Genomic DNA, 24,190 nt, shown 5'->3' with positions numbered 1-24,190 from the left:
CGCGCAAGAGCAGGGCCCGGCCCGGCCCGGCCCGGCCGCCGCCTCCCGCGCACGCTGGGCCCGCAGCTGCTGCCGCACCACAACTCCCATCATCCCCAGCCGGCACGGTCAAGGGCGACGGGGGCTGCGACCCAGCGCCGCTCTGCGGAGCGCCGGCCGGGAGCCGCCTCGCCGCCTTCCTCTCTTCCTTTGGGGGCGGGGAGAGGCGCTGGGGAAGGACAGCGCTCCCGCCCAATCAGAGCGCCGCCTCGCCGCCTCCCGGGTTCCCGAGGGGCGGCCGGCGTCTCCGAGAAGTCCCGCCTCCGGGCTGACGGAGAGACGCTCTGAAAACGCCCCCGTCTCTATGGCTAGCGCCACTTCCGGCTCCGCCCTTCCCTCCCGCGCTCGCCGTCTCTCTCCCTCGGCCTCCGTTTCCGCTTCCGCTCCGCGCGCCGACGACGTTCCGTCTCCGTCAGCGGCAGCCTCTGGCGCGGCCTTTCCTCGCCTGCCGGAGGAGGGAGGGCCGCTCGGCCGCCCGCCGGGTGAGTGGCGACGGCGGCGGCGGCAGGGGGCGTGGCGGCCTGGGAGGGGGGCGGGGGTTCGCGGGGGAGGGCCCCCCTCTCTTCCTGGGGGCTGGGCCCCCCTCTCTTCCTGGGGGCTGGGCCCCCCTCTCTTCCTGGGGGCTGGGCCCCCTCTCTTCCTGGGGGCTGGGCCCCCCTCTTTTCCGGGGTGCTGGGGCCCCTGCCCCCCTCAGAGCAGCCTCTTAGATCAGCTGCCCCCAACGTGGCGCCCTCCAAATGGGCTGGACTACAGCTCCCATTATCCCCAGCCCGCATGGCCACTGGGGGCAATGGGAGCTGTAGCCCAACCCATCTGGGGGGCACCGCGTCGGGAGGAGGCTGGACTGCGCCGTGTGTGTACTGTTGTCATTGCTCTTGCTCCTGTTGTCATTACTGCTATTGTTATTTATCGTGACCATATCTGCAACGTTCTCTCCCCAAACCTACCCAAATACTAGGCTCTAAAATGCACGCTGACCTGGTGCACCCGTGTGAGTTTGTATCACCATCATTTCCTTTTTTATTCTAGTATCTATGTATTTGCTTACTGTATTTCTACGCTACCCAATAGCTAAAGGTCTTTGGGCGGTTTACAAAAAGATTAAAACCTTAAAAATGCAATGTCAAACATAATGTAAAAAGCATTTGCATACAAAAGCAATGTCAAACAATCCACGGGAAAAATCCCAGGACCATATTTGCAACTTCCTCTCCTCATCCGTACTAACCCCCACCTCCCCAAAAACATATTCTGAGTCTGGGCTGCTTTTCTTCATGCAAAAAGCAGCTTGCCCCCTGGGCTGCTGTTGAAGAAATGCAAGTCCCAAGCCCCCCCATGGGCATTAAGAACCAGGCCTGTGGCTCTCTCGGTCCCAACCATAAAAATGTGGACCATTTTGTCCAGCTTGTTCTGCTTGAAGAAGCTATAATAAATTTATGTCTTTTTTCATTCAGGACATTCTGGTAGCTGTTTCTTAAAAAAAACAACACAACCTTGTAATCTTGTTGAAGCTTTATCAGTACAACTTGATACTGTAGATCTGTAATATTGCTGAAATCATGATTCTTATCATGATACTGTACCCCACTGCTGTAGGCTTTTAGCTGGGCTGGGGAGAAGAGGGTTTTCCCCAGTTCCAGCTGCTTGTGTGGCCAGAGGCAAGCCTATATGGTATGGATGGGCAATAGAGGAAGAGGCAAGCGACAGGTGGTGAGAAAGGTACGCTGTTTATGCCAGTTAGGAATTATGTGCATGCTTAGTTGTTGGCTATAGATGTGATGATGGGGGTGGATACATAAAAGGAACAATCCTATTCTTTTCCTCCCTTCTAGTAAGTTTGGGTCTCATTGGTTCTGATTACTTAATGTCAGTGCATTCAAGACAAGCTCTTTTCCTTCCAGGGCAAGTCATCTCCTGAAGATGGCGCTCTCCAAAAGGGAGCTGGATGAGCTGAAGCCATGGGTGGAGAAGACGGTGAAACGAGTCCTTGGCTTCTCAGAGCCCACCGTGGTCACTGCCGCGCTGAACTGCGTTGGGAAGGGAATGGACAAGAAGAAAGCAGCTGGTAGGTCTTTGATGGCATCTCTAAAGACAGGTTTTGGGGGACGGCGGCAGCGGCAGGGGTGTGTGCGGAATTGTAGCTTCTTAATGCCTCCCTCCCCTGCTGACTTTATCCCCTCACCAGACCAAAGATGTTTGGGCCTTGGTATCTCATACATATGAACATACAAAGCTGTCAGATCACTGCTGTCTGCGCTGGCTGGTAATAGCTCTCTAAGGTCTCCAGCATCTCCTGCTGCCTGACCCTCCTAACTGGAAGTGTTCCCAGGGATTGACTCTGAGGCCGTCTGCAAAGCAGGTGTTCTGCAGAGCTATGGGGCCCCTCCCCTTCTGAGTTGCACACTTGGGGGCAGCCACTGAAAACGTCTGTCTGCCCGCCTGCCCTTCTTATCCAGCCTTGACTGTTGGTCTGCAAACTCTAGAGCCAGCATAGGAAACCTGGTGCCCTTCACATGTTTTAGACTACAGGCCCCAGCCAGCATGGCCAATGATCAGGGATTGTGGAAGGGCAGCATAACGTCTGTGACACCAAAACGTGTGTCCAAAACATCTGGAGGGCACCAGGGAGTGCTCTTGAGGAAACACTGTCAGTTCTTTGAGGAGGTTTTGTTATGCTGAGTGCAAGCAGTCAAGGCAAGGTTCCATCAAGAGCTGTTTGAAGTAGGGTGTTTTTCCCTTCACAGAACAGGATGGTCTGAGAAGGCGGTCCACTTAAAGTGACAGTCCCTATTTCACAGGTGGCCGTTGTCAGGCCAGTATTCTGAAAAGAGAAACACCATATTTCTTTGGTTCTTTCTCGAGGTCATAGTGTTCTTGGACAGCGGTTATAGCTTGCCTGGGGTGGAATTTGTTGGACCTCCTCTGTACTCACATCCCTCTTTTCCCCCCTCCTCAGATCACCTTAAACCCTTTCTGGATGACTCCACTTTGCGGTTTGTCGATAAGCTCTTTGAAGCGGTCGAGGAAGGCCGAAGCTCCCGGCACTCAAAGTCCAACAGTGACCGGAACCGGAAGCGGGAACTGAAGGTGAGCTGGACTCTTGATCGGGTTTTGCGACTGTATTATAAAGTCAACACAGTTTTTACAATTGTGTGTACGGCAATGTTGCTTCACTATATTTTCTTCTTCCAGAGAGGGCTGTGTGCTGTAATGCCTAAAAGTTCAAGAGAAAATGCCTTTTTCTCAACCTAAAAAAAAAGTGTGTACCTGGAATTCTTTTTTAGTGTTCTTCCTGTACCCTGCTCCCTCTTCACCTCAATCCCTAAATCTTGAAGTGTCAGAAATCTTATGAGATTGGCTAGCACAGACCACAGATTAATATTCCGTGTATTCTACTGTTCCTGTTTGCTCTTGTCCACTTCTGCAAAATATGTGAAGCTGACCATGATTTGGAGACAGGATGCTGGGCTTGCCAAGGAAGTTTGTGCCTAGGCAAGGATTCCCTCTGCTCTTATTTAGGGGCTTGTTTGACAAAACAGGTGCACAGACAGCTGGTGGAGCTTATGTGCATAACATACAGGTGTCTGTTTTGGGCTGACCTATTGTTGGGTTGAATGCACCAATCCCAATCCCTACAGGCTGTAATGTGGACAGGAGGGAACGGGGTGGGGTAGAGGTACTGATGGAAACGGGTCAGTGTGCATGATAGGCATGCTTCAGGAGATAATATTTTCCCCCTTTGAAATAGCTTTGGGGTGCCATGCTTAAACATTTCGGTTGGATTTACCTGGAGTATCCTGATGAATTGTTTCATCCTTAGCTGGAAGATGGGCACCACTTCTTTTTTTCAGAAGAAGAGGTCCTGTTGGATCAGACCAGATCCATCTAGCCCAGCACGCTCCTTCCTGAAGTGGCCACGCAGATGCCTTCAGGTAGCCCACAAACGGAACATGCAGTAGCTCTCTCCCGCTGTCTCCCTCCCACCCCCACAACTGGGATTGAGTGGTTGACTGCTTCAGAACGTGGAGGCTCCAGGCATCATCTTGACTAATAGTAATTGATAGAACCTCTTCTCCATTAATTTGTCGAATCCCCTTTGTAAAGCCACGTAAGCTGGTGAGTTTCATAAGGGAATCCTGCATGGTGCAAAGAGGTCCTTTCTCTTGACTGTACCTGGATGGGTGTCATGACGTTGAGCAGGTACATGACTCCATCACTTGTTGCTGCATCCTTAACCAGCAACCATCTGAGTTGTGTAACCAGCTGTGGCTTGAACCTTTTTTTGTGTGTGTGGCCCTTTTTCCTTACTCTGCAATGTCATCCTAATCTGTAAACCAGCTGATTTCATATTGATGAGTTAGTGGTGTTTTCTACAAGTTTTTTTTCCTGCTTTCTTTCCCTGGGCTTGAATTCATTTGGAAATTGCAGTGTGGAGTGAATGCCTCAGCACCAGAATATTGGAATCTCGAGTTGCCGGGGTGGGGGTGGTTGTTCTGGCCTTCTGGCACTTTGGCGCACGGTTGCTCTTTCTTGGCATTCACATCCCTTCTGACAATAATATCTTGAATATTTTATTTCTCAAACTTCTTGAAATGCCAGGACATTTCTCTTTCCTCATAAGAGCAGCCAAAGGCTGATGGTAATGCTGTGTTACGTTTCACACAGTGGCCAACCAGCTGCCTGTGGGAAGCCCTCAAACAGCACATGAGCGTAATAGCTCTTTCCTGCTCATCTTCCCCAGCAACTGGTAATTTAAAGGTGTGCTGGCTCTGATCCTGGAGGTAGCATATAGCCATGAGGGCTAGCACCCATCGATAGCCTTATCCTCTGTGAATTTGTTTAATCCCCCTTTAAAACAGTCCAAGCTGGCAGCTGTCACCACATTTTATGGCAGTGAATTCCCCAGTTTAGCGATATGCTGTGTGAAGAAATGCTTCCTTTTGTCTGTCCTGAATCTCTCACCATTCAGCGTCTTTGGATGATCCCACTGAGTTCTTAAAAAAAACCCTATCTACTTTCTCTATGCCACGCATAATTCTGTAGACTTCTGTCATGTGTCCCCCCCACCCACCCCAGCTTACTTGCCTTTGTCCTAAATTTAAAAGGCCCAAATGTTGAAAATCATTTAAAAACCAATGTCATCTCTTGCTGTTCCTTGGTCTATTGCAGGGGTAGGCAATATGGTGCCCATCTCCACCAATGCGCCTCCAGACACCTTTCTTGGTGCCCACCAAGAAGCCCTACCTCTCCCACTTTTTTAATGAATGGGTATCCTTGCTGGCCGTTGGGATTGCTGTGAAATAGGTTTATGTTGCTGAAAACTGTGGGTTCACAGGCAGTTTAGTGTGTTGGGGCTCAGACTACATATCTGCTTTGTAGATCTCTGCTTTGCCTTGGGGGTAGGGTACTTGTCCTTTGCCACACCTCCCATGTCAGCCATTTTGTGGTGGTGCCCAGGACAGTTTCTCAAATTTCCAAATGTGCCTACAGCCCCAAAAGGTTGCCTAAAACTTGATCTGTTGCTTTATCTTATTTGTTCAAATGTTGTTGGAGGGATTTCTCTTGGTCTTGGTCTCTCTGCGCGCTGTTTAGCAGTGAAGTTCAGAATGGGTGCTGTTTCTTATATAAGAGCAACATCAGTTAAAAAGAGGAGCCAATAAATCTCCCTTCTCTCTTTGATGCACATTTTTTAGGTGCAGTAGCAAAGGTTTACTCCCCCCCCAACTTACCCAGCCTGATTCCAGCTACTGCCTGTCATCTTATGAACAACCATACATTTATCCCCCAAATGGGTACAGTCTCGCACTCCAGTTCCTGTGATGTTATCTCATCCTGTGTCACATAAACCTGAAGTTTTCATTCTGGTGCTGTGCTGAATAGAGAGTCTATTTCTGCTCTGCAAGACTTGCTAACTACAGAGACAGGCCTAAAATGAGGCTCATTGCTTCTGGGAGAGGGAGGGGTTGGTGATACCCTTGCATGGCCCCGGCTGAGCTTGGCACAAGTTAATGCTGCCTGCTGTATAAAAAATTGTGGTTCGCAGTGGGGGTCCTGACCTTGCTCACCTCTTCTACACAGAGTGTTGTTTGCATTGTGGCTGGGTTGGCAGCCTATAAATCACAGACCAGGAATTGAAACCTTTGGTCCTGATTTGCCTCTTGCTGCTCTGAAATAAGAAATCATCCTTGTTTGTGGTCCCCTTCTTGGGCTGTTGGAATAACCTCACAAAACTAGCTTGGGTTGATGGACAAGACCCTGTAATTGCAGGTCAAGGTTTCAAATACTATCATAAATGTATTAGTTTCCCATCCAGCTGGCTGTCCCTCCTGTCTTCCCCAACCTGGTGCCCTCCAAATGTTTTGGACTACAACTCATATAATCCCTCAGGCATATGTCCAGAAACAGCATTTGTATCAAGATCAGTACAATCCAGCAATATCCAGTCTTGGATGATAATTTCTCTAAGAGTCCCTTCCTGCTGCCTTAGTCAAAAAGGTTTGGATTCATGTAAATGATTCACACCAATTTATAAAAATAAAATTCTTTCCAGTCTATCTAAATTGGATTACCTTCTAGGGCAAAATTGTCTTAACATTCTCCAAATTTAGGGCTTAGTTGCAATATAGATTTCTCCCCCGCCCCAAAACCCAGTATCGCTTTTCTTTTCCAAATATTAATCCTGCATCTTTCCTTGGAGTGAGAATGCTGGAGGCACCAAGCAAGGGCACTGTCTCGTACCTTCTCTGTTGGGCCACCTCTCTCCTCCTTTTTACCAATAGCATCTTGTGTGGAAGTAGCTCACTGCGGAGAGAAGTTCAGCAACTAAAATTGCCGTGGTCTACACATTTTATACTATGGGCAAGCCTTTTCTCTTGAACTTGTAGGTATGCCACGATGTACCCTGTTTGTGGACGAGGAACTGTCCTTGTAGAGTATGAGTGGTGAAGAAGGGAGCTCAGCTAACTCTTGCTGACGGTTTGTATGTACATATATATTTTGTTTCTCTTTGCACATAGCACTCTCTTCCCACAAGCGGGGCTGCATCCTTCCCCAAGACACGGCAGGTAGGAGCTCGCGTTCCTTGGCTGAGCGCAGTGGGGTGGACTGGATGGGGGTTTGGAGGGTGTGCGTGGGCCAGCAAAGAGGCAGACCTCAGGAAAGGGCGAGAAAAAACACGTTCTATTTACAGAGGCACTCCAGAACTGTGAACACGCTTCAAGTACAGCTTGTTCTTCATCGGAAGCAACAGTCACACGTGGCAAAAGTGGTGCTTCCAAAACACTGCAAGGACGTGCAGTCATGGCCTGAGTGCTTCTAGAAATAAATCGTTTCTTCTAGCACCTCCGTGAGATTCTGGTGGATTGTTTAGTCTGAAGGCTGGTGTGGCACTCCCTTTGTTTTCCTGGTGCGCCAGGACTCCCATTCCCCAGAACAGTGCTCTCCTTGTACACATGACGAGGGTTCTGTTGTGCCACTGCACTCGCGTGGGGAAAGATGGTGCCTGTGGTGATCTAACTGAACCCCCCACCTTAAACCTCCCCCCCCCCCAACCAATAATCTTTTGCTGACAAATTGAGGCAACCTGTATTGCCCTTTTTCTGTTTGCTTTTATTTGTGTTCATTTGCCAGTTTTACCCTCTCAGGGTATATTAATTTGCATCAAAGGTTACTCCTGGAAATTCTCTTCCCCCGCCCCAAACCTAAAAAATCCATGCACAGATGCGCCCAGTTCTGTCTCAGCTCTGCTGTAACGTCTTTTGGAAAACCATTGTTAATGCATTGCTGTTGGCATTGAAAAACTTTCACAGGGACAGGAAGCAGCGGCAACTTTTATTTAAAATCTCATGCTGATTTTAAAATAAGGCCTCCCCTTAATAAAGAGGTTCTGTGCCGACAGCACTGTGTCTAAAATTGAGCGTCCATGTTTTGTTATCATACGTCTTTCTGATCCTTTAGGATGCAGGGTCTTCCTGCTGCAGTCTTGCCTCTGCAATCATGAGGACCAGAAACTTGTTTGTTTGAAAATGGCTCTGATGCTCGAGAAATTCTGGATTGGTTGTTGCACCTGCTTCTGCCTTTAAACTCCTTATTTATTTTATTATATTTTTAGTCCGCCCAATAATCCGTGTTCCCTGGGCAGATTACAAACATGATCATTCTTTGCTGAAAAGGAGCCACGAGCTTTGGAAGCTTGATAATCATTCCATTCCGTCCAGTGCTTGTTTTACTTGTATGCATGTGGAGGGAGAGGGAGAAATGAAATGCACTGTAGAAAATACTCTCCTGGCTTTTGGGTGGAATGAGAGAAGTTTCCTTGGGTGTGTTGCAGCTTCCCTGCCTTTCTGTAGTGCTTGTGGGATTGCTGCTTTCCTCATCAAGTTTTAATAATTTACATTGAGCACTATTGCAGGATAGTGGTTAGAGCAAGAGTAGGCAAGCCAGTGCCCTCCAGATGTTTTGGATCACAACTCCCATTGGCCCCAGGCAACATCTCCAGGGATTATGGGAGTTGTGGCCCAAAACATCTGGTGGGCACCAGCTTGCCTGCCTCTGTGCCAGAGTCAGAATAGAACCAGGGAAGACCCGAGTTCAGATCCCCACTCTGCTGAGACGCTCCTTGGGTGCCCTTGGGCCGGTCATTCCCTCTTGGCCTACCCTACCTCGCAGGGTGATTGTGTGGATAAAAATAGGTGGGGGGAAGCCACATCCCTTGAGCTCCCAGTAGGGAGGATGGGATTCAGATGTAATAAATAACTTAATTTGAGGTGGAATCTACCCAGTAATGGCTGGGGGATTCTGGGAGTTGTAGTCCATCACATCTGGAAGGCACCAGGTCGGGGAAGGCTCATATAGAGTTTTCCTGCTGGTGGCCTCTGAGTGTGGATATTGTGCTGACCACACAAGATGCTTGGAGTGCTCTGAGACGGTTGGATTCGGGGACCCCGCGGGACAGGTGCTCCCGTTGTTTCTTCTCAGCCTGCAGACTTGTCTGTAGATTTCCATGAAGAGACCATTAGGTCTCAGCATGCTCCCCCCACCCCCAAAGGCTCCATTATGCGCTTTGCTGCTGCGTATTTCCAACGGCTCGCAGGAGGGATAGCAAAACCTGAGTCGTGGTCGTGAAAACATGGCCCTTGGAATGGTTTTGCTGGTTGTCTGTCTTCAGGAGCGTCAGATCCGCTTGTGCTTCTGAGATGTACAGTGTTTGGCTCTTCTGGCGCTCCCCGCCCAAGCGTTCCCCTGTTCTGTTCACTTAGGATGTCTTTGGCGACGACTCTGAAATTTCCAAGGAGTCTTCGGGAGTCAAGAAGCGGCGCATCCCGCGCTTTGAAGAAGTGGAGGAGGAGCCCGAGGTGATCCCCGGCCCACCGACAGAAAGCCCTGGGATGCTGACCAAATTGCAGGTTGGTCTTGACAAGCAGAGCCTCCAGCTCATCCAAACCAGGGAACGGCATCATGTTCCATCAAGCAGACCCGAGTTCAAGTTCTCGTTTGGCCACAAAGCTCTGCCTAACCTGCCTCACAGGGTAGTGGTTATGAAGGATAAATTGGAGGGTTGGTGGGGAGGAGGGAGAGAATCATGCCACCTGCCCTGAGCTCTTCGGAGAGAGAGAGCAGGTTAAAAATTTCCTCAATACGCTGGTGGATTTCAGTCTGTGGGGACCATGTTTTGAGAGAGCTGGCTCTTTCCCCCGACGGCAGCTGTGTTCACATACAAGCCCAGGCAAAACGGTGCTAGATCCTGCTGCGGGGAGCTGGTACTTGGGAGGGCGCACTTTACCCCTCTATTGCTTGCATTGGCCTGAGATACAGGAACACGTTTCCCACGCAGCGGCTGGCCCAGCTCTCCTTTTCTAGCATTTTCACACATGTAAAAGGAATGGTTCTGTTCCTTGTATGACCTTGGGAGTTGGGTGTGGGGCAGTAGTGAGGTCCGTGGAAAGAAGGTCTGCTTGAAGAGGGAAGAGAATTAGAAATGAGCCCACCAGTGTGGACATCCTCAGGGCAGTGCCCAAATCAGGATGCTATGACCACCAGATGACTAACTCCATCTTCTTGGCTGTTAGTCAGAAAGTTTCACTTGACTGATTTTGTGGCCAGATTTTAACAGAATTGCTCTTTTGCTTCTTGCGGTTTGGCCTACCCACCGTTGCACTGTTAAGACTAATCGATGGACCTAGCCAGCTCCTTTCTAGATTGGGAGTTTTATTTATTCACAAGAGCATTTCTAGGCCGCTTTTGGCCGTAAATAAGCCCCCATCTGAAGCACTTCACAATATGCTAAAGCAATGCAACCTGATGGGTGGTGTCCCCTGTGAATTAGTAATGTGCTGGGAGGAGGGTGTCATTATCATTCTAGCTCAAGCATCGAAATATCTTTTGGTGGACCTGGTCAAAAGCTTGTTAAACTGAAGTATTGATGTGCATGCAGAAACTGCTGGCAGGAATTCAGAGCAAGTGGCTGGTGACTTGCTCTTGGGCCAAAAGACCCAGAATTGTGCTTCGGTAGTGGAGTGGGGCTTGGGTGTCATTTAGTCTAGCCCAGCAGGGCCAGGGTTAGTTTGGGATGAAGGAGAAACGTTCTGCACTCAAGGAACAAGCCCAAACCAGTTTTAACCTTTCTTCAGATCAAGCAAATGATGGAAGCGGCAACGCGGCAGATTGAGGAGAGGAAAAAACAGCTGAGTTTCATCAGCCCCCCTGCACCTCAGGTAAGCCTCCAGTGCAAGTGGCAAACCCCCTTTAGCTGGAAACTTCTAAAACGGAGTTCGCCGCATCTCTTTTTCTCTCTGTCAGACGGCATGAGCCATAGTGCCAGTCACTCTACAGAGCAGGGTCCCTGCTGAGTTTTAATTCCCCCAAGGAGCAGCTAGTGGTCTAACTCGAGCATTGATCAAGAGAGTTAGTGAATGTAAGAGGGGTTTTCCAACAGTGTTCTGAAGAGCTATGAGAGTCAGACAGGGATTCTTTGGTGAGAAGATCACCAACAGCAGGCAAGCTTCCCTTGAAGAGTGGCTTGCACTGGACCCAGTCCCAATTCGGCCCTCTTTGAAGCGACAGGGCTTGAGGAAAGGGCTCCAGTTCTGTCCACCTTTTTTCCTCGCTTGCTTACCTGGGAGTTTTCTGACCCTGATGCTGGAAGCTTCTGCCACACCCCTGCCGCATGCCTCGCAATGGGGAGAAACCCAGAACTGTCCGCAAAGAGGAACAGATATCCTGGGCTAGCTTCTAGGGTGGAAGGAGCGCAAGCGTTCTAGGGAGTATCTTTTCAGAGTGTGCTACTTGCTCCCCATGTCGCGTTTTTGCTTTGAGCACTCATATTCCATTCATTCATTCATTTAAATTATTTTTATCCTGCTCCTCAGCCAAAAAGACTCCCAGACCAGCTTACATGCAGTCACTTAAATACGATGGTCCCTGCCTGCAGGCTTAAAATCTTAAAAGGACATGACACGCAAGGAAGAAGGGATGGGGAGGGCAGAGGAAAATAGCAAGTGATATTTCGGCAGGGTTGGTGGGATGGCCCCACTTCCCATCTCCCTCTCTACAGAAAACTCACTATGCACATAACAAATGGTAGTATGGGTAGCCAGGTTCCCATTCTTTATCTTCTTCTTCAACACAGTTGATTCCAACATGATTCCCAAGGTTAAACTGCTACAACTCCCAGAACCAGAAATCACAGATTAGGAGGTTGGATTGCAGGAGTGGGGCTCCGATGCCCTTCAGCTTGGGGTCTCTGTTCTTTCCGCTCTCCTGGCCATGCGCCCTGCCCCAGCCTACGTCTTCTTTCCCCCCTCGGCAGCATAACAGGCCTGAGGGCAGCTAGGCTACATGGGGCGCTCCAGAGCCCCCTTGCCACTCCCACCGCTGACCCGAGCATTTCTCTTCCCTTCCACCCTCAGCCTAAAGCTCCAACGACAACCCAGCCCGAGCGCCTCCCCATCGGCAACACCATCCAGCCTTCGCAGGCTGCCACCTTCATGAACGATGCCATTGAGAAAGCCCGGAAAGCGGCTGAGTTACAGGCCCGGATCCAGGCTCAGCTAGCCTTGAAACCTGGGCTCATTGGCAATGCCAACATGGTTGGCTTAGCCAACCTGCACGCCATGGGCATCGCACCGCCGTGAGTATCGGAACACGCTGTCCAGGGTGGGGGCCTGTGTCTTTTAATTACTCCTCTGCAAGGGTGACATTCGACTGGACGGTTTGTTCTCGTGGGGCAGAGATGGCTCCCAAGGCCGGAAACATCCAGACGCAAAGGGACTCTCCCCCTTGTTCGCATGGTAAGCGAGTAGCTGCTAACCCGTTTTAGCAAGGGTGGCTTGTGTGGGAAAAGAAACGCAGGAAGAGGATCCATGGGACCCGCGGTCCCATTAGAGCAGGGGCGCACACCTCTCAGAGCCCAAGGGCTGGATTGCATCTTCAGAAGCCCTTGAGGGCTGCTTTCCCGTAGTGGGTGGGGCCAGAGGCAAAAGGGGCGGGGCCAAAAATCCCCAGCATATTGTAGCTTAAAGCTACTGACAGTAGCTCAGCCTTAGCAGAGGCGTTTCAACCTCTTAGAATGGGGAGGAAACTGCACAAAAGCCGGGAAACCACCAAACGGTTGGTGGCTGGGGGAAAGGGGGCAGGGTAGGAGTCGGGAGCAGGGCTTTCTGGGGGACTGCAGAGGGGTGGATTGGGACCCCCAGGGGGCCAGAGGTTCTGCACTGTTGCATGAAGAGACCAGATGGGACGACCCTGGGGGTAGATGGAACCCCTGGCTGCTTATCACCTATCCTTTCTTCAGGGCTGTTAATTTGCTCATACGCTGTAGCTGACTGTCCTGGAGCCAGCATTAATTATCATGCTCTTGTCATTTAGCAGCTACTCGCCCGCTCTGTATGATGTGTTAGCCCTGTTTGGGGGCATAGGTAGGTGGATGAAAGGCCTAAACGCCCTTGTTAGATACATTCTCAACCTGTTCATTCAGAATGAACATCTACCTTCATCCAGCGGGCTCAGGATGCTATACGAGAGCTACGTTGTAACCAAAGTTGTGTTGGGGATGTCTTGGCCCAGGAAAGTTGAGCTGAAGGACCAGACCAAGCCAACGCCGCTGATTCTGGATGAGCAGGGCCGCACGGTTGACGCTACCGGCAAGGAAATTGAGCTGACGCACCGCATGCCAACCCTCAAGGCCAACATCCGGGCCGTCAAGAGGGAGCAGTTCAAGCAGCAGCTCAAGGAGAAGCCGTCCGAGGATATGGAGTCGAACACGTACTTCGACCCCCGCGTCTCCATCACCCCAGCTCAGCGGCAGAAGAGGACCTTCAAGTTCCATGACAAGGGCAAATTCGAAAAAATTGCACAGAGGTTGCGGACAAAGGTACACTGCTTTTGAGCCCCCATCCCAAGACTGGTGTGGATAGCAAGGTCCAACTCGAAGCTGTTGTTATCCCATTTATGGTGCCTTTGCTAGCTTGCTGTGTTATGAGAAAACATATTCTTAACCTAAAAGAAGCAACGATCTCCCACTTTACACATTCTGCCGTGCCTGGTCGCCTGCAGGCATTCCCTGTTCGCTACTAGCTACCAGGCGAGTGTCTCTTTATAAGCCCAGTGCTGAAAAGGGAAGGATCAACCCCCACCCCACTTAAGGCCTTCAGTGTCTCCAGCAGTGTACTTGCCTTGCCTGCTAGAAACCCCACCCAAGGGAATTAAGTTATTTTTTCTCCCATGCTCATGCCTGAAAATGCTTCTGTTGTCAGGCCCAGTTAGAGAAACTCCAGGCGGAGATCTCTCAAGCTGCCAAGAAGACTGGAATTCACACCTCTACCAAATTGGCCCTGATCACCCCCAAAAAGGAGCTGAAAGAAGGGGACATCCCCGAGGTGGAGTGGTGGGACTCCTATATCATCCCCAATGGCATTGATTTGTAAGTTGACATGCCTTTCTGTTTGGTAGTTCTCGTTTAGAAACCTTTTGTTTTTAAGAATTGCTGAGAGGTACCCAGTCTGGGCTTGACCGGACATTTCAGGTAGCTATTTTATTTATTTCCTGCATTTACATACCATTCTTCATCAAATAACTCAAGGCAAGTTTGCCTTCTCGAATACCAAAATAAAAGATACTAAAGGCAACAGAGTACAGCAGCAAAACTAGTTTTTCAGGCTTTTTACTTCTCCAGTTTTGTTTTTAAATGTGTGTTGTTGGGTTTTTAAATCTTTCCCTGCCACTTGTTTTTACTCTGGTTTTGTTCTGTTTTAAACTTTTAAAGGTTTTATATTATCATGTTGCATTTTAGGATTTTAATTTTTGTGAGCCACCCAGGGAGCTTTGGCTAATGGATGGTATAGACATGTAATAAATAAAATTGGAGGCTTTGGAGTGGGGCACAGGAGCAGATAGCATAGAGAGGAGCTCCCTGGATGCGGATGTAAATTTAGCATTTTATTTTTCACTAGCTTTTGTTGAGAACCACCTTGGGAGGGTGGTGCTTAGCCCTGAAAGGTGCTATACAAATACGTAAATAAAACAAATGTTTTAAAGAGAGTGCGCACTTCACCCTCCGCACCTCGGCTCCTCACGGCAGGCATGAACAGCATAAAGTTTGGAAAGGGCAGGCAGGAACGCCGTCTGAGGCGGCATCTGCAACCATGCAAATTCTTTCCTTTTTATTTTTAGAAAAGCTGCTGAATTTCTGAAAAGAGAGGACTATTTCGGCATCACGAATCTGGTGGAGCACCCGGCTCAGCTAAACCCACCAGGTGACCTTCTGGTTTGGGTGCTGTAGCAGAGAGCGGTCTTGGCCGAGGGATGGCTGGAGAGTAGTGTCCCTAGAGTGAAACTCCTAGAGCAAAGGCTGGCAACTCAAGTCAGTGGTGGTCCAATGGGGAGCGGAGCTGAGCTGCCTGAGGCCAGCTCCTCTCTCTCACACACGCATGCATGCACACAGCAGCCTTTGCCAACTTGTTGCCCCCAGCTGTGCAGCTCCCCAAATCCCCCAGCCAGCTATGTAGTCTAGCACATCTGGAGGGCAAAGGCAGCTGTACACTCCCCTGCTGGACTTTTTTGCCAGGATACTGAGAACTTCCTGAGGTTAAAAGCCCCAGGCCAGGGCATGGTCTTTAAAGAGCTGGACGCTGCCAGAAATGTGCAGTTGGTGACTAGAGGGCTGATGTGCATAAAAAAGGCTCCTCCTCACAATGGCTAGAGAGCCACAGGTGGATACTAGGTGTTCTGCACTAACTCCCCCCACCCACCCAAATTGCAAGCAGTATATGTCACATAACATGAAACCCACACATACGGGGAGGGATAAAAAGAAGCGAGAGGGCGCAATGCCAGGTGCATAAGCCCCGTCCTGACAGCGGAAACTCCGGCTCGCCTCTATCTGCTTTGCTGCTACTTGAGTTACTTTTCTCTCTCTCCCCCCACCCCACCCTCAGTGGACAGCGACATGCCCGTGACTCTGGGGGTCTATCTAACCAAGAAAGAGCAGAAGAAACTGCGGCGTCAGACCCGTCGGGAGGCCCAGAAGGAGCTGCAGGAGAAGGTGCGGCTGGGCCTCATGCCGCCTCCTGAACCAAAAGGTGGGAACTTCATAGCAGATGGGTGGTTTGGAAGAGAAAGGAAAATGCCCCCAGGTTTGAACTGCTGTTCTAAATGTGGCTGTTTTCCTCCCTCTGCAGTACGAATTTCAAACCTGATGCGAGTTCTGGGAACGGAAGCCGTTCAGGACCCAACCAAAGTAGAGGCCCATGTTCGCGCACAGATGGCCAAGAGGCAAAAGTAGGGCTCGTGTCTGTTTGTTGACCATCCCTGCTCCCTGGGTGTCCCTGGGCCAGTTGCTGCTCCGCAACATAGCTTCCTTGCAGGGCGCTTGTGAGGCTGAAGTGCCAACTTCCCAGTTTTTCGCCAGGCAACAGTATTTGCTCCAGCAGGGGCGGGGAAAGTGCAGCCATCCTGGTGATGGTGGACTGCAACTCCCATCATTTCCTAGCCAGCATAGCAGTCCCGCAATATGTGAAGGGCCCACACTTTCCCCATCCCTGGGCTGCAGTACTTGGCAGAGTTCCCCTTGTAGGATAGAAATAATGCAGTTGTACATCTCTCTGCAGACCTCAGGCTTTGACCTTTTTTGCTGGCAAGGTTTCAGTCAGTGAGAAGTAACAGAAATAAGAGTCTAGTACATGCTGGTGTTACAAATTAGCCAAGCAGGCTGTGACAAGAGCCACTCAAAATATAAAATAGGGCGTGAAGCTGGAATAGTGACATGCAAATATTGCTCCCCTTCCCCTCTCCGTAGTAATACTAATAGTCAGCTACTTGGCTGTCTTGGCTGAGGAGTGGGGTATGTATAATAATACCACGTGGAAACTCTTAGAGGAAAGCTGGATGGGAATACAAATGTGATAAACTCCTAGCTGCAGTCTGGCGAGCTTAGGCTAGCTGCAGTCTGGCGAGCTTAGGCTTGGGGCAAGTCCTTCAGCCAAGGTGTGACCATTTCCCTCAAGAGGTGTTTGAAAATACCACATTTTTAAAACGTCACGCAAGCTTCCCTGCCACTTAGGTGTGTGCATTTATCTTGCTCCCTCAGAGCTCACGAAGAGGCAAATGCTGCGCGGAAGCTCACGGTGGAACAGAGGAAAGCGAAAAAGGTGAAAAAGCTTAAAGAAGACATTTCGCAGGGGGTCCACATAGCTGTGTATAGGTGAGCGTCCTGTCAGTGGCTCCCAGTCCTGATGCCTGTGCCCCCTCCGGTATCTGAGGCGAGATGCCTGTGTCCACCAGTTGCTGGGGAACATGGGCGGGAGGGTGCTCTTGCACTCGCATCCTGCTTGTGGTTTCCTGGTCGACAGCCGGTTGGCCACGGTGTTAACAGACTGCTGGGTCAGACGGGCCTCTGGTCTGATTCAGCATCAGGGCTCTTATGTCTTCCGTCCCCAGACTCAAAGGCATCTTAATGCCCCATTCGCCTGCCTTCTTCGGGCACCCACCCTCTTCCATGTGCTCTAATGCATTTCTGTTTCTAACCCCCTCCCTCTCCCCAGAGTCCGAAATTTAAGCAATCCAGCAAAGAAATTCAAAATCGAAGCGAATGCCGGAGAGCTGTACCTAACCGGAGTTGTGGTTTTACATAAAGATGTCAATGTGGTGGTGGTAGAAGGAGGTGAGATGGCCGAAGCGGGGCAGAGGCAGGCTTGGCATCGGTTACACTGATGCTACGCCTCTAAGACGGTGGCTTGCATGTTCTCAAAACCTGGGTTCCTCAAGTGGAAAGGATTGGCAGTAGATCCAGTAGAGCGGGGCAGATAACCTGCGCCCCCCGGCCAAGTTCCAAAGCCCCCTGCAAGCAGTCAGTTCAGGCCTCTGTCAGGAGTGATCTGTCCTTCCTTGCCAGTACAGAGGGAGGTAGAGAGGGAAGTGGCCCACTTGCTTTTGGCTCTGACCTTGCGCACTGCGGGTTTTGGTTAAGCCCACCGCCAGCATGCAGCCCCCAACAGGTTCGCCCTGAGGGAATGCAGACCTCAACCTGCCGAAGCGGGGGGAGGTGTCCCCACCCGTGCAACCCAGAACAAGCACATGGGATGCATTGCTGCAGAAGACTGCGGCCGTGGCCCTGCCAGCCGTGGCCCTGCCAGCTGTGGCTTTTTTTTTACAAGGGTCTGGCGTTTTCCGGAGAACAGGCACAATGGTGGTGATTCCGCGGGAGCCTGCGAGGGAAAGGGCAAGCATGGTGTTGGGTGTGCAACACCACTTCCCAAGCATCTGCATGTCCGCTGCCCCTCCCCTCTTAGGAAGCACTTTTCTAGCACCTGTTGTTGCGAAGATGGCTGCTTGAAAGAGTTTGGCCAATACGGCTTTCTTCTTTCCCTTATTTTTCTTAGTATAAACTAGTCTCCCCCAACCTGGTGCCCTTCAGATGTGTTGGGCTGCAGCTCCCATTACCCCCCCCAGCTAGGGATGATGGGAGCTGTAATCCAACACATCTGGAGAGCGCCAAGTTGGGGGAGGCTGTTAGGAACTTTGATCATTGCAGTGTTGCTTTCTAGGCTGCAGGCTGACTGTCACTTCACAATTAAAATGACTCCTGCTGATCTTTTCTTTCCCCCTTAGGCCCTAAAGCACAGAAGAAATTCAAGCGGCTCATGCTGCATCGAATAAAGTGGGATGAACAGACATCGAATACAAAAGGAGATGGTAAGAATGCGTGTCCTCACATGATGCTTTGCTAAGCATGGAAGTAAACACTGACAGACTGCTGCTCCAGTTGCTCAAAGCAGTTGGTAACAAATCGAAATGCTCAACAGTAATAAAAATCAAACAAAATAAGCTGAAAACAAAATAGTCAAAATCTTCCAATATGCTAGTTGGGAGGAGAAGAGAGACTACTTCCAGATCCTAATGAGGAGGTGTGCTTTTCCCTAACCTCAAGCAGGGCATTCCAGAGTTTAGGAGCCACTGCAATGCAGGCTGTGCTCCTAACTGCAGCCATCTTAATCTGGCATAAGAATAGAGCAGCAAGTGGCACCTGTGGACCTGATTTCAGGCCACAGTTTCTGTGGCTGTGCCCTAGGAGGCTCTGGAACTCCCTTCCAAAGGAGGCCCCCCTCTCACTTCCTCATTAATGACCTTCCAGAAGCTGGTGAAAAACTTTCCTTTCTAGGAAGGCATTTAATACATAATATTAAATGGCTTTCTAGGAAGGCATTTAATACATAACTTGCTGTTTTAATCTGCCTCTGCTTTAAAAAAAAAATTTTTGACCACAGTTGTATTTTTAATTTCTGCTGCTATTTTCATATTTTAATGTTTAGTGGTTTTGTTTTATATTGCAAGTATGCTTTAAATATATGATCTGTAAGCCACCTTATGCTCCAAGGAAGAAAGGTGGCATATAAATGTTTTAAGATATAAAATATGGGCAGCGGGGAGAGTAAAGGGTAAGCTGGTAGAGGGATATGCACGTCTTGGGCTATGTCTGGCTTTAAAGCAGCCTTCCCCTAATCTGGTGCCTTCCAGGTGTTTGGGGCTACAACTCCCAGCATTCCTGACCATTGGCTATGCTGGCTGAGGCTGATGGGAGTTGAAGTCCCAAACATCTGGAGGGCACCAGGTTGGGGATGCCTGATTTTAAGACCAACAAGAGCATTGGGTCTCCTTGGAGAGGAGCCCTTGTAGGGCTTTGAAGAGTGTTCCATCATTTTCACAAGAATTCCAGCTCGTTATTTTGATAGATGCAGCCCTGGTGTCATGGCTCAGGCTTCCTCGTGGGAACACAGCTGGCATGTTTGCAGTGGCTGAGAGTCTGGGCATTGCTGCTTTCTGAGGTGGGGGAGTATGTGAGATGGCAGGATTCTGGTGAAATAAAGGTTGCTTCTTTTTACAGGAACCTTTTGAAATACATTTATTTAGGGTGCAATCCTAAGTGTGTTTAGACAAAAAAAAAAAATCCTACAACTCCCAGCATTCCCTAACCAGCATGGAAGTTGTAGGACTTTTTTCAATCCAAACATGCATAGGATTACACCCTTAGTGGTTGATTTGAAATCTCCCCAGTGGAGCTTCTAGTTTTATACACTCGGCTCCCCTTCAAATTGTGTTACCTCCAGTCTTTTAGCCGAAACCACATACTTTCTTTAATTTATCTTTCTTCAGATGATGATGAGTCTGATGAGGAGTCTGTGAAAAAGTCAAACAAATGTTCTCTGGTTTGGGAGGTAAGTTAAATATCCGATTTAGTGGGGATGTTTGCACTTCAGCTTCTGGACCACCCTGGTAATGAAAGTGTTGGGCTGGTGCTTCAGTCCCCCTGATCATTCTGGTGTCTCTCCTTTGTACTTTTTCTTTGATCTCCTTGAGGTAGGATGAGCTGAAGTAGATGTGACAGTCCAGATGTGACTGCACCGCAGGACTGTCGAGGCGTTGTGCGTTCTCTTAGGGATCTCTTGCCTCCTTCCTAACTGTGTCGCTTGGAGGGCCGTAGGAGTTAAACTGGTTTAAGTTCCTAACATTGACATACTCGGCCTGCTTTAATACGTTGGCAGCCATCCTTTGCATTTCACCTTATGCTGAATCTTCTCTCTCTGTCTCTTTGACTTTTCAGGGCACGGCAAAAGAGCGCAGCTTCGGAGAGATGAAATTCAAGCAGTGCCCCACCGAAAACATGGCACGGGAGCACTTTAAAAAACATGGAGCGGAGCACTACTGGGACCTGGCTCTGAGCGAGTCGGTGTTGGAATCCACAGACTGAAACCCTTTCCTGAGCCCGTTTCCAGCAGTTTGCGGTGTTCAATTTTGAGAGCAAAGAACTCAGCTGAAACGTTGGAGCTCCCTCCCCTTTCTCCCCTCAAGTCCCTCACAGTATAATGCATATGATTAAAAGAAATATTTTTCAAAAACAGATCAAAACTACACAGGGTTTTTTGTTTTTCTTTTCTTTTTGAACTGAAACGATTTGTGGATTTTGATGTGTGCTCTTTAGCTTTCCTGTCATGCTCTCTGGAAAGAAGTCAACTTTGAGGCCATGGAAAAGCAGCAAAAGCAATCTGTTTCCAGCCACGCCATCTTTCCTCTCCAAACCTATTGGCCTCTAAAGATACACAGCTCTCTTTTTGCTTCTCTTTTTTTCCAGTTCTGTAGGTTTGTTTGGACACTAGGCAACTAAGCAAGGTGCCTCCGTGACAGGGAGAAGGAAGGAATGAAAGAGAGAGAGAAGCAGTGTGAGGGGTCACTGACTCCGACGGACACAAGGGTGCAGTTCACAACGTTGGAAAATTGTACAGCAGTTTAGGAGCTGGGGATTTAGCCCACATCCTACATTTACATAATAAACTTTTTTTGTAAGAAGTTGAAAAATGAACAACCCTGTTTCTTTACCAGGTGTTTTGAACAGCCTGCTCGCTCTTTGCATTAAACAAACGGTGTGAGTTTGAGCTTTAAGGTTTTGTATGAACGGAGATGAACAGCAGCAGACGAGAACATAAAGCATACTCCCGCTGGATCAAGCCCAGAAGTCCATTTTTTCAGCATCCTGCTTCTCATAGGGACCGGTTAGCTGCCTTGGGATGGCCGCAAGCAGTGTCCCAAAGGCAGCAGTCCTCTCCTGCTGCTGTTCCCCTTCCACAACAGATATGCAGAGAGACTGCATTTGAACATGGAGGTTCCACTTTCTGTCACACTCCTAGTGATTGGTAGACCTCTCCTTCCTCCATGAATTTCTCTCATCCCCTACGTAAAGCCATGTAAGTCAGTGGTTCTCACCACAAATCTTGTGGCGTTGGCTCAGTTCACACGTAACTAACAGCCCATGGGTTGTTTAAACCATGGATTGACGGGGCCACACAGAATCAAGCAGGCACACTGCTTCCTGCCCACTTACCACTTGCACTTTGAATAACCTTTCTTCAACAACCCAGGAATGCTGCATTCATGGGTTGTTTGATACGATGTCTGAACCTGAATCTCTGGGTTGTTGAGGGAGAAACAACCTGGAGTTTGGAAGCCATGGTTTGTTGTTCGGCTAAAACTCTGGGTTGTTTGTCGCTCAGCAACCCAGAGTTCAAGGTTCAGATGTCACATCAAACAATGCAGGATTGATGAAAGCTGATTCAAAGTGGTGAGCTAGCAGAAGGCAGTGCACTCACTCTGTGTGGTCCCGCCAATTCATGGGTGATTTAACCCATGAATTGGTGTTATGTGCAAAGCAGGTCAGCAAGTTCCTTAATTTTATTATTTTAAAATGTTTGTTTCTGTGAATTGTGCCCAAGGCAGCTAACAACAAGAGGTACAAAAATAACTTTTAATATCAGCAAAAAACTTACCAAATTCAAGAATAACCCAACAATTGGTGGTTAAACCTAACAGAGTAGATAAAATAGTAGTAAGACAATATAAGTAGTGAAAGTAAAATGGCTGAAGTTAGTTCTGCCTTGCGTGAAGGACTTTGTTTTGTCTGGTCTGCAGTCCACTGCTCGTCAATTCCATGGGTGATCCCAATTGAGTTCTAATAATATGAAAGCAGAGAAACTTCTCTCTCCCTTTTTCCACACAATCCATAATTTTATGAGTAACTTTTAACAAGAGTTAATCAAGAGCAGTTGCCTCATTTAACAAGTTATTGCCTCAATTCTGTGTGTCGGGGATATGTTCTTTGCTCCCACCCACACTGAATATTGCAGTAATAATGGAGTGGTTGCTCTTAGTGGCACAGGCAAAACTTACCCCTTAGTAGGGTGGGAGAAAGAGAGGAGACAATCCTGCCTGCATGTGAGCACTCTCATCAGTTAGACTTGTTATCTTCTTAATCAGCCCAATAACTGATGTTCTCTTGGCAAATTAGAAAAGCCGAAACAAACAGCACAGGAATGAAAAACCGCAAAACATGACCCCTCCAAGAGATTCCTGACTTGTGTTGCTGATAATTTCCTCCTACAGAAAGTAGAGTAAGGAACTAGAGGATCGGCTATCCTTGACTTGATCCTAACCAACAGAGATGACTTAGCGGATAAAGTAGCAGTTACAGGAACTCTGGGGGAAAGCGACCATGTTGTACTTGAGTTCTTGGTTCTAAGGGAAGCAAAAGCCGAGTGCAGTCAAACACGTACCCTGGAATTTAGGAAAGGATTTTAATAAACTCAGAAAAATGATCAGTAAGGTCCCCTGGCAAGCGACACTAACACGAAAAGGAGTCCAAGATGGGTGGGAGTTTTTTAAAAAGGAAATTCTCAAGGCACAATTAAAAACAATTCCAACAAGAAGAAAAGGTGGAAGACAATAGAAGAAGCCAATGTGGCTTCACAAAAAGCAGAGAGATGACCTGAAAACAAAAAAGGACACACAAAGGAAGTGGAAAGAAGGCCAAGTAACAAAGGAAGAGTACAGGCAGATAGCACAAAATTGCAGGGATGGCATCAGGAAGGCTAAAGCTGAGAACGAGCTGAGGTTAGAGAGGGATGCTAAAAGCAACAAAAGGCGTTCGTCAGCTACGTGCATAGTAAAAGATAGGAAAGAAATGGTGGTTCAACTATTAAATAATAGCAAAATGATAAGAGATGACAAAGAAACGGCAGAGGTGCTCAATTCCTACTTTGGCTCAGTCTTCTCCCAAAAGAGGGTCTATGACCCCCCTGGCAAAGGCAAAGTACAGGCTGAAGGGGCAGGATTGCAGCTTGAGATCGACAGGCATATGGTCAAGCAACACCTAATGACTTTGAATGAGTTCAAATCTCCAGGGCCAGATGAACTGCATCCTAAAGTAATAAAGGAACTGGCAAAAGAACTCTCAGAACCGCTGTCTATTCTCTTTGAGAAATCATGGAGGACGGGGGAAGTGCCAGATGACTGGAGGAGGGCTCATGTTGTCCCTATCTTCAAAAAGGGTAAAAAGGAGGAACCTGGGAACTACAGACCAGTCAGTCTGACATCAATCCCTGGGAAAATTCTGGAGCAGATGATAAAGCAATCCATCTGGAAGCACCTTGACAACAATGCCGTGATGACTCGAAGCCAATATGGATTTGTCAAGAACAAATCCTGCCAGACAAATCTGATCTCATTTCTTGATCAGGTAACCTCTCTTGTGGACTGTGGGAATGCTGTAGACATCATATACCTTGACTTCAGCAAAGCTTTCGACAAAGTGCCCCATGATCTCCTGATGAGCAAACTAGCTCAAAGTGGGCTAGAGGAAACAACTGTCAGGTAGATCCACAGTTGGCTACAGAATCGGATTCAAGGAGTGCTTCTCAATGGGACCTCAAACTGGGGAGAGGTAACGAGTGGGGTACTGCAGGGCTCTGTCCTGGGCCCGGTGCTCTTCAACATTTTTATGAATGACTTGGAGGAGGAGGTGCAGGGAATGCTGATCAAATTTGCAGATGACACAAAATTGGGTGGGATAGCTAATACCCTGGAAGACAGAAACCAAATTCAAAGAGATCTTGATATGCTGGAGCGCTGGGCAGAAAACAACAGAATGCCATAATAGGGATAAATGCCAAGTTCTGCACCTAGGAAAAAGAATCCAAATGCACAGTTACAAGATGGGGAATACTTGGCTCAAAAATACTACAAGTGAGAAGGATCATGGAATTGTTGTCGATCACAAGCTGAATATGAGCCAACAATGTAATGTGGCTGCAAAAAAGGCCAATGCTCTGTTGGG

General features: G+C 48.8%; 1 protein-coding gene across 6 annotated transcripts; it reads left to right on the top strand.

Annotated features, from left to right (window-relative positions):
- The first annotated feature begins 426 nt into the window (after positions 1–426).
- PRPF3 (pre-mRNA processing factor 3) lies at positions 427–23,389 on the top strand. 6 transcript variants are annotated; one of them, XR_014786266.1, is made up of 17 exons: positions 427–521; positions 1,941–2,104; positions 2,996–3,126; positions 7,056–7,103; positions 9,297–9,443; positions 10,668–10,751; positions 11,946–12,166; positions 13,102–13,408; positions 13,791–13,957; positions 14,707–14,789; positions 15,471–15,614; positions 15,714–15,813; positions 16,622–16,682; positions 17,076–17,194; positions 18,142–18,225; positions 19,684–19,745; positions 20,132–23,389. XR_014786266.1 is itself a non-coding variant. In XM_084823861.1 (17 exons), exons 2-17 carry the CDS (start codon positions 1,960–1,962, stop codon positions 20,276–20,278), a joined length of 2,103 nt encoding a protein of 700 aa, XP_084679987.1. In that variant the 5' UTR covers positions 427–521; positions 1,941–1,959; the 3' UTR covers positions 20,279–23,389. The 6 variants fall into 6 exon arrangements, 4 of the variants coding, with proteins under 4 accessions (XP_084679987.1, XP_084679985.1, XP_084679989.1 ...); XR_014786265.1 differs by having other exon boundaries at positions 11,946–12,167; positions 13,097–13,408; XM_084823861.1 differs by having other exon boundaries at positions 16,622–16,735.
- The last annotated feature ends 801 nt before the right edge of the window (positions 23,390–24,190 follow it).

This window comes from Heloderma suspectum, chromosome 17 (assembly GCF_057233095.1).
Source record: "Heloderma suspectum isolate Gila_16-S chromosome 17, 16-S_ref, whole genome shotgun sequence".
Lineage (NCBI taxonomy): Eukaryota > Metazoa > Chordata > Lepidosauria > Squamata > Helodermatidae > Heloderma > Heloderma suspectum.
The sequence above is the reverse complement of the archived record's forward strand: the minus strand, read 5'-3'. Positions and strand labels throughout refer to the sequence as shown.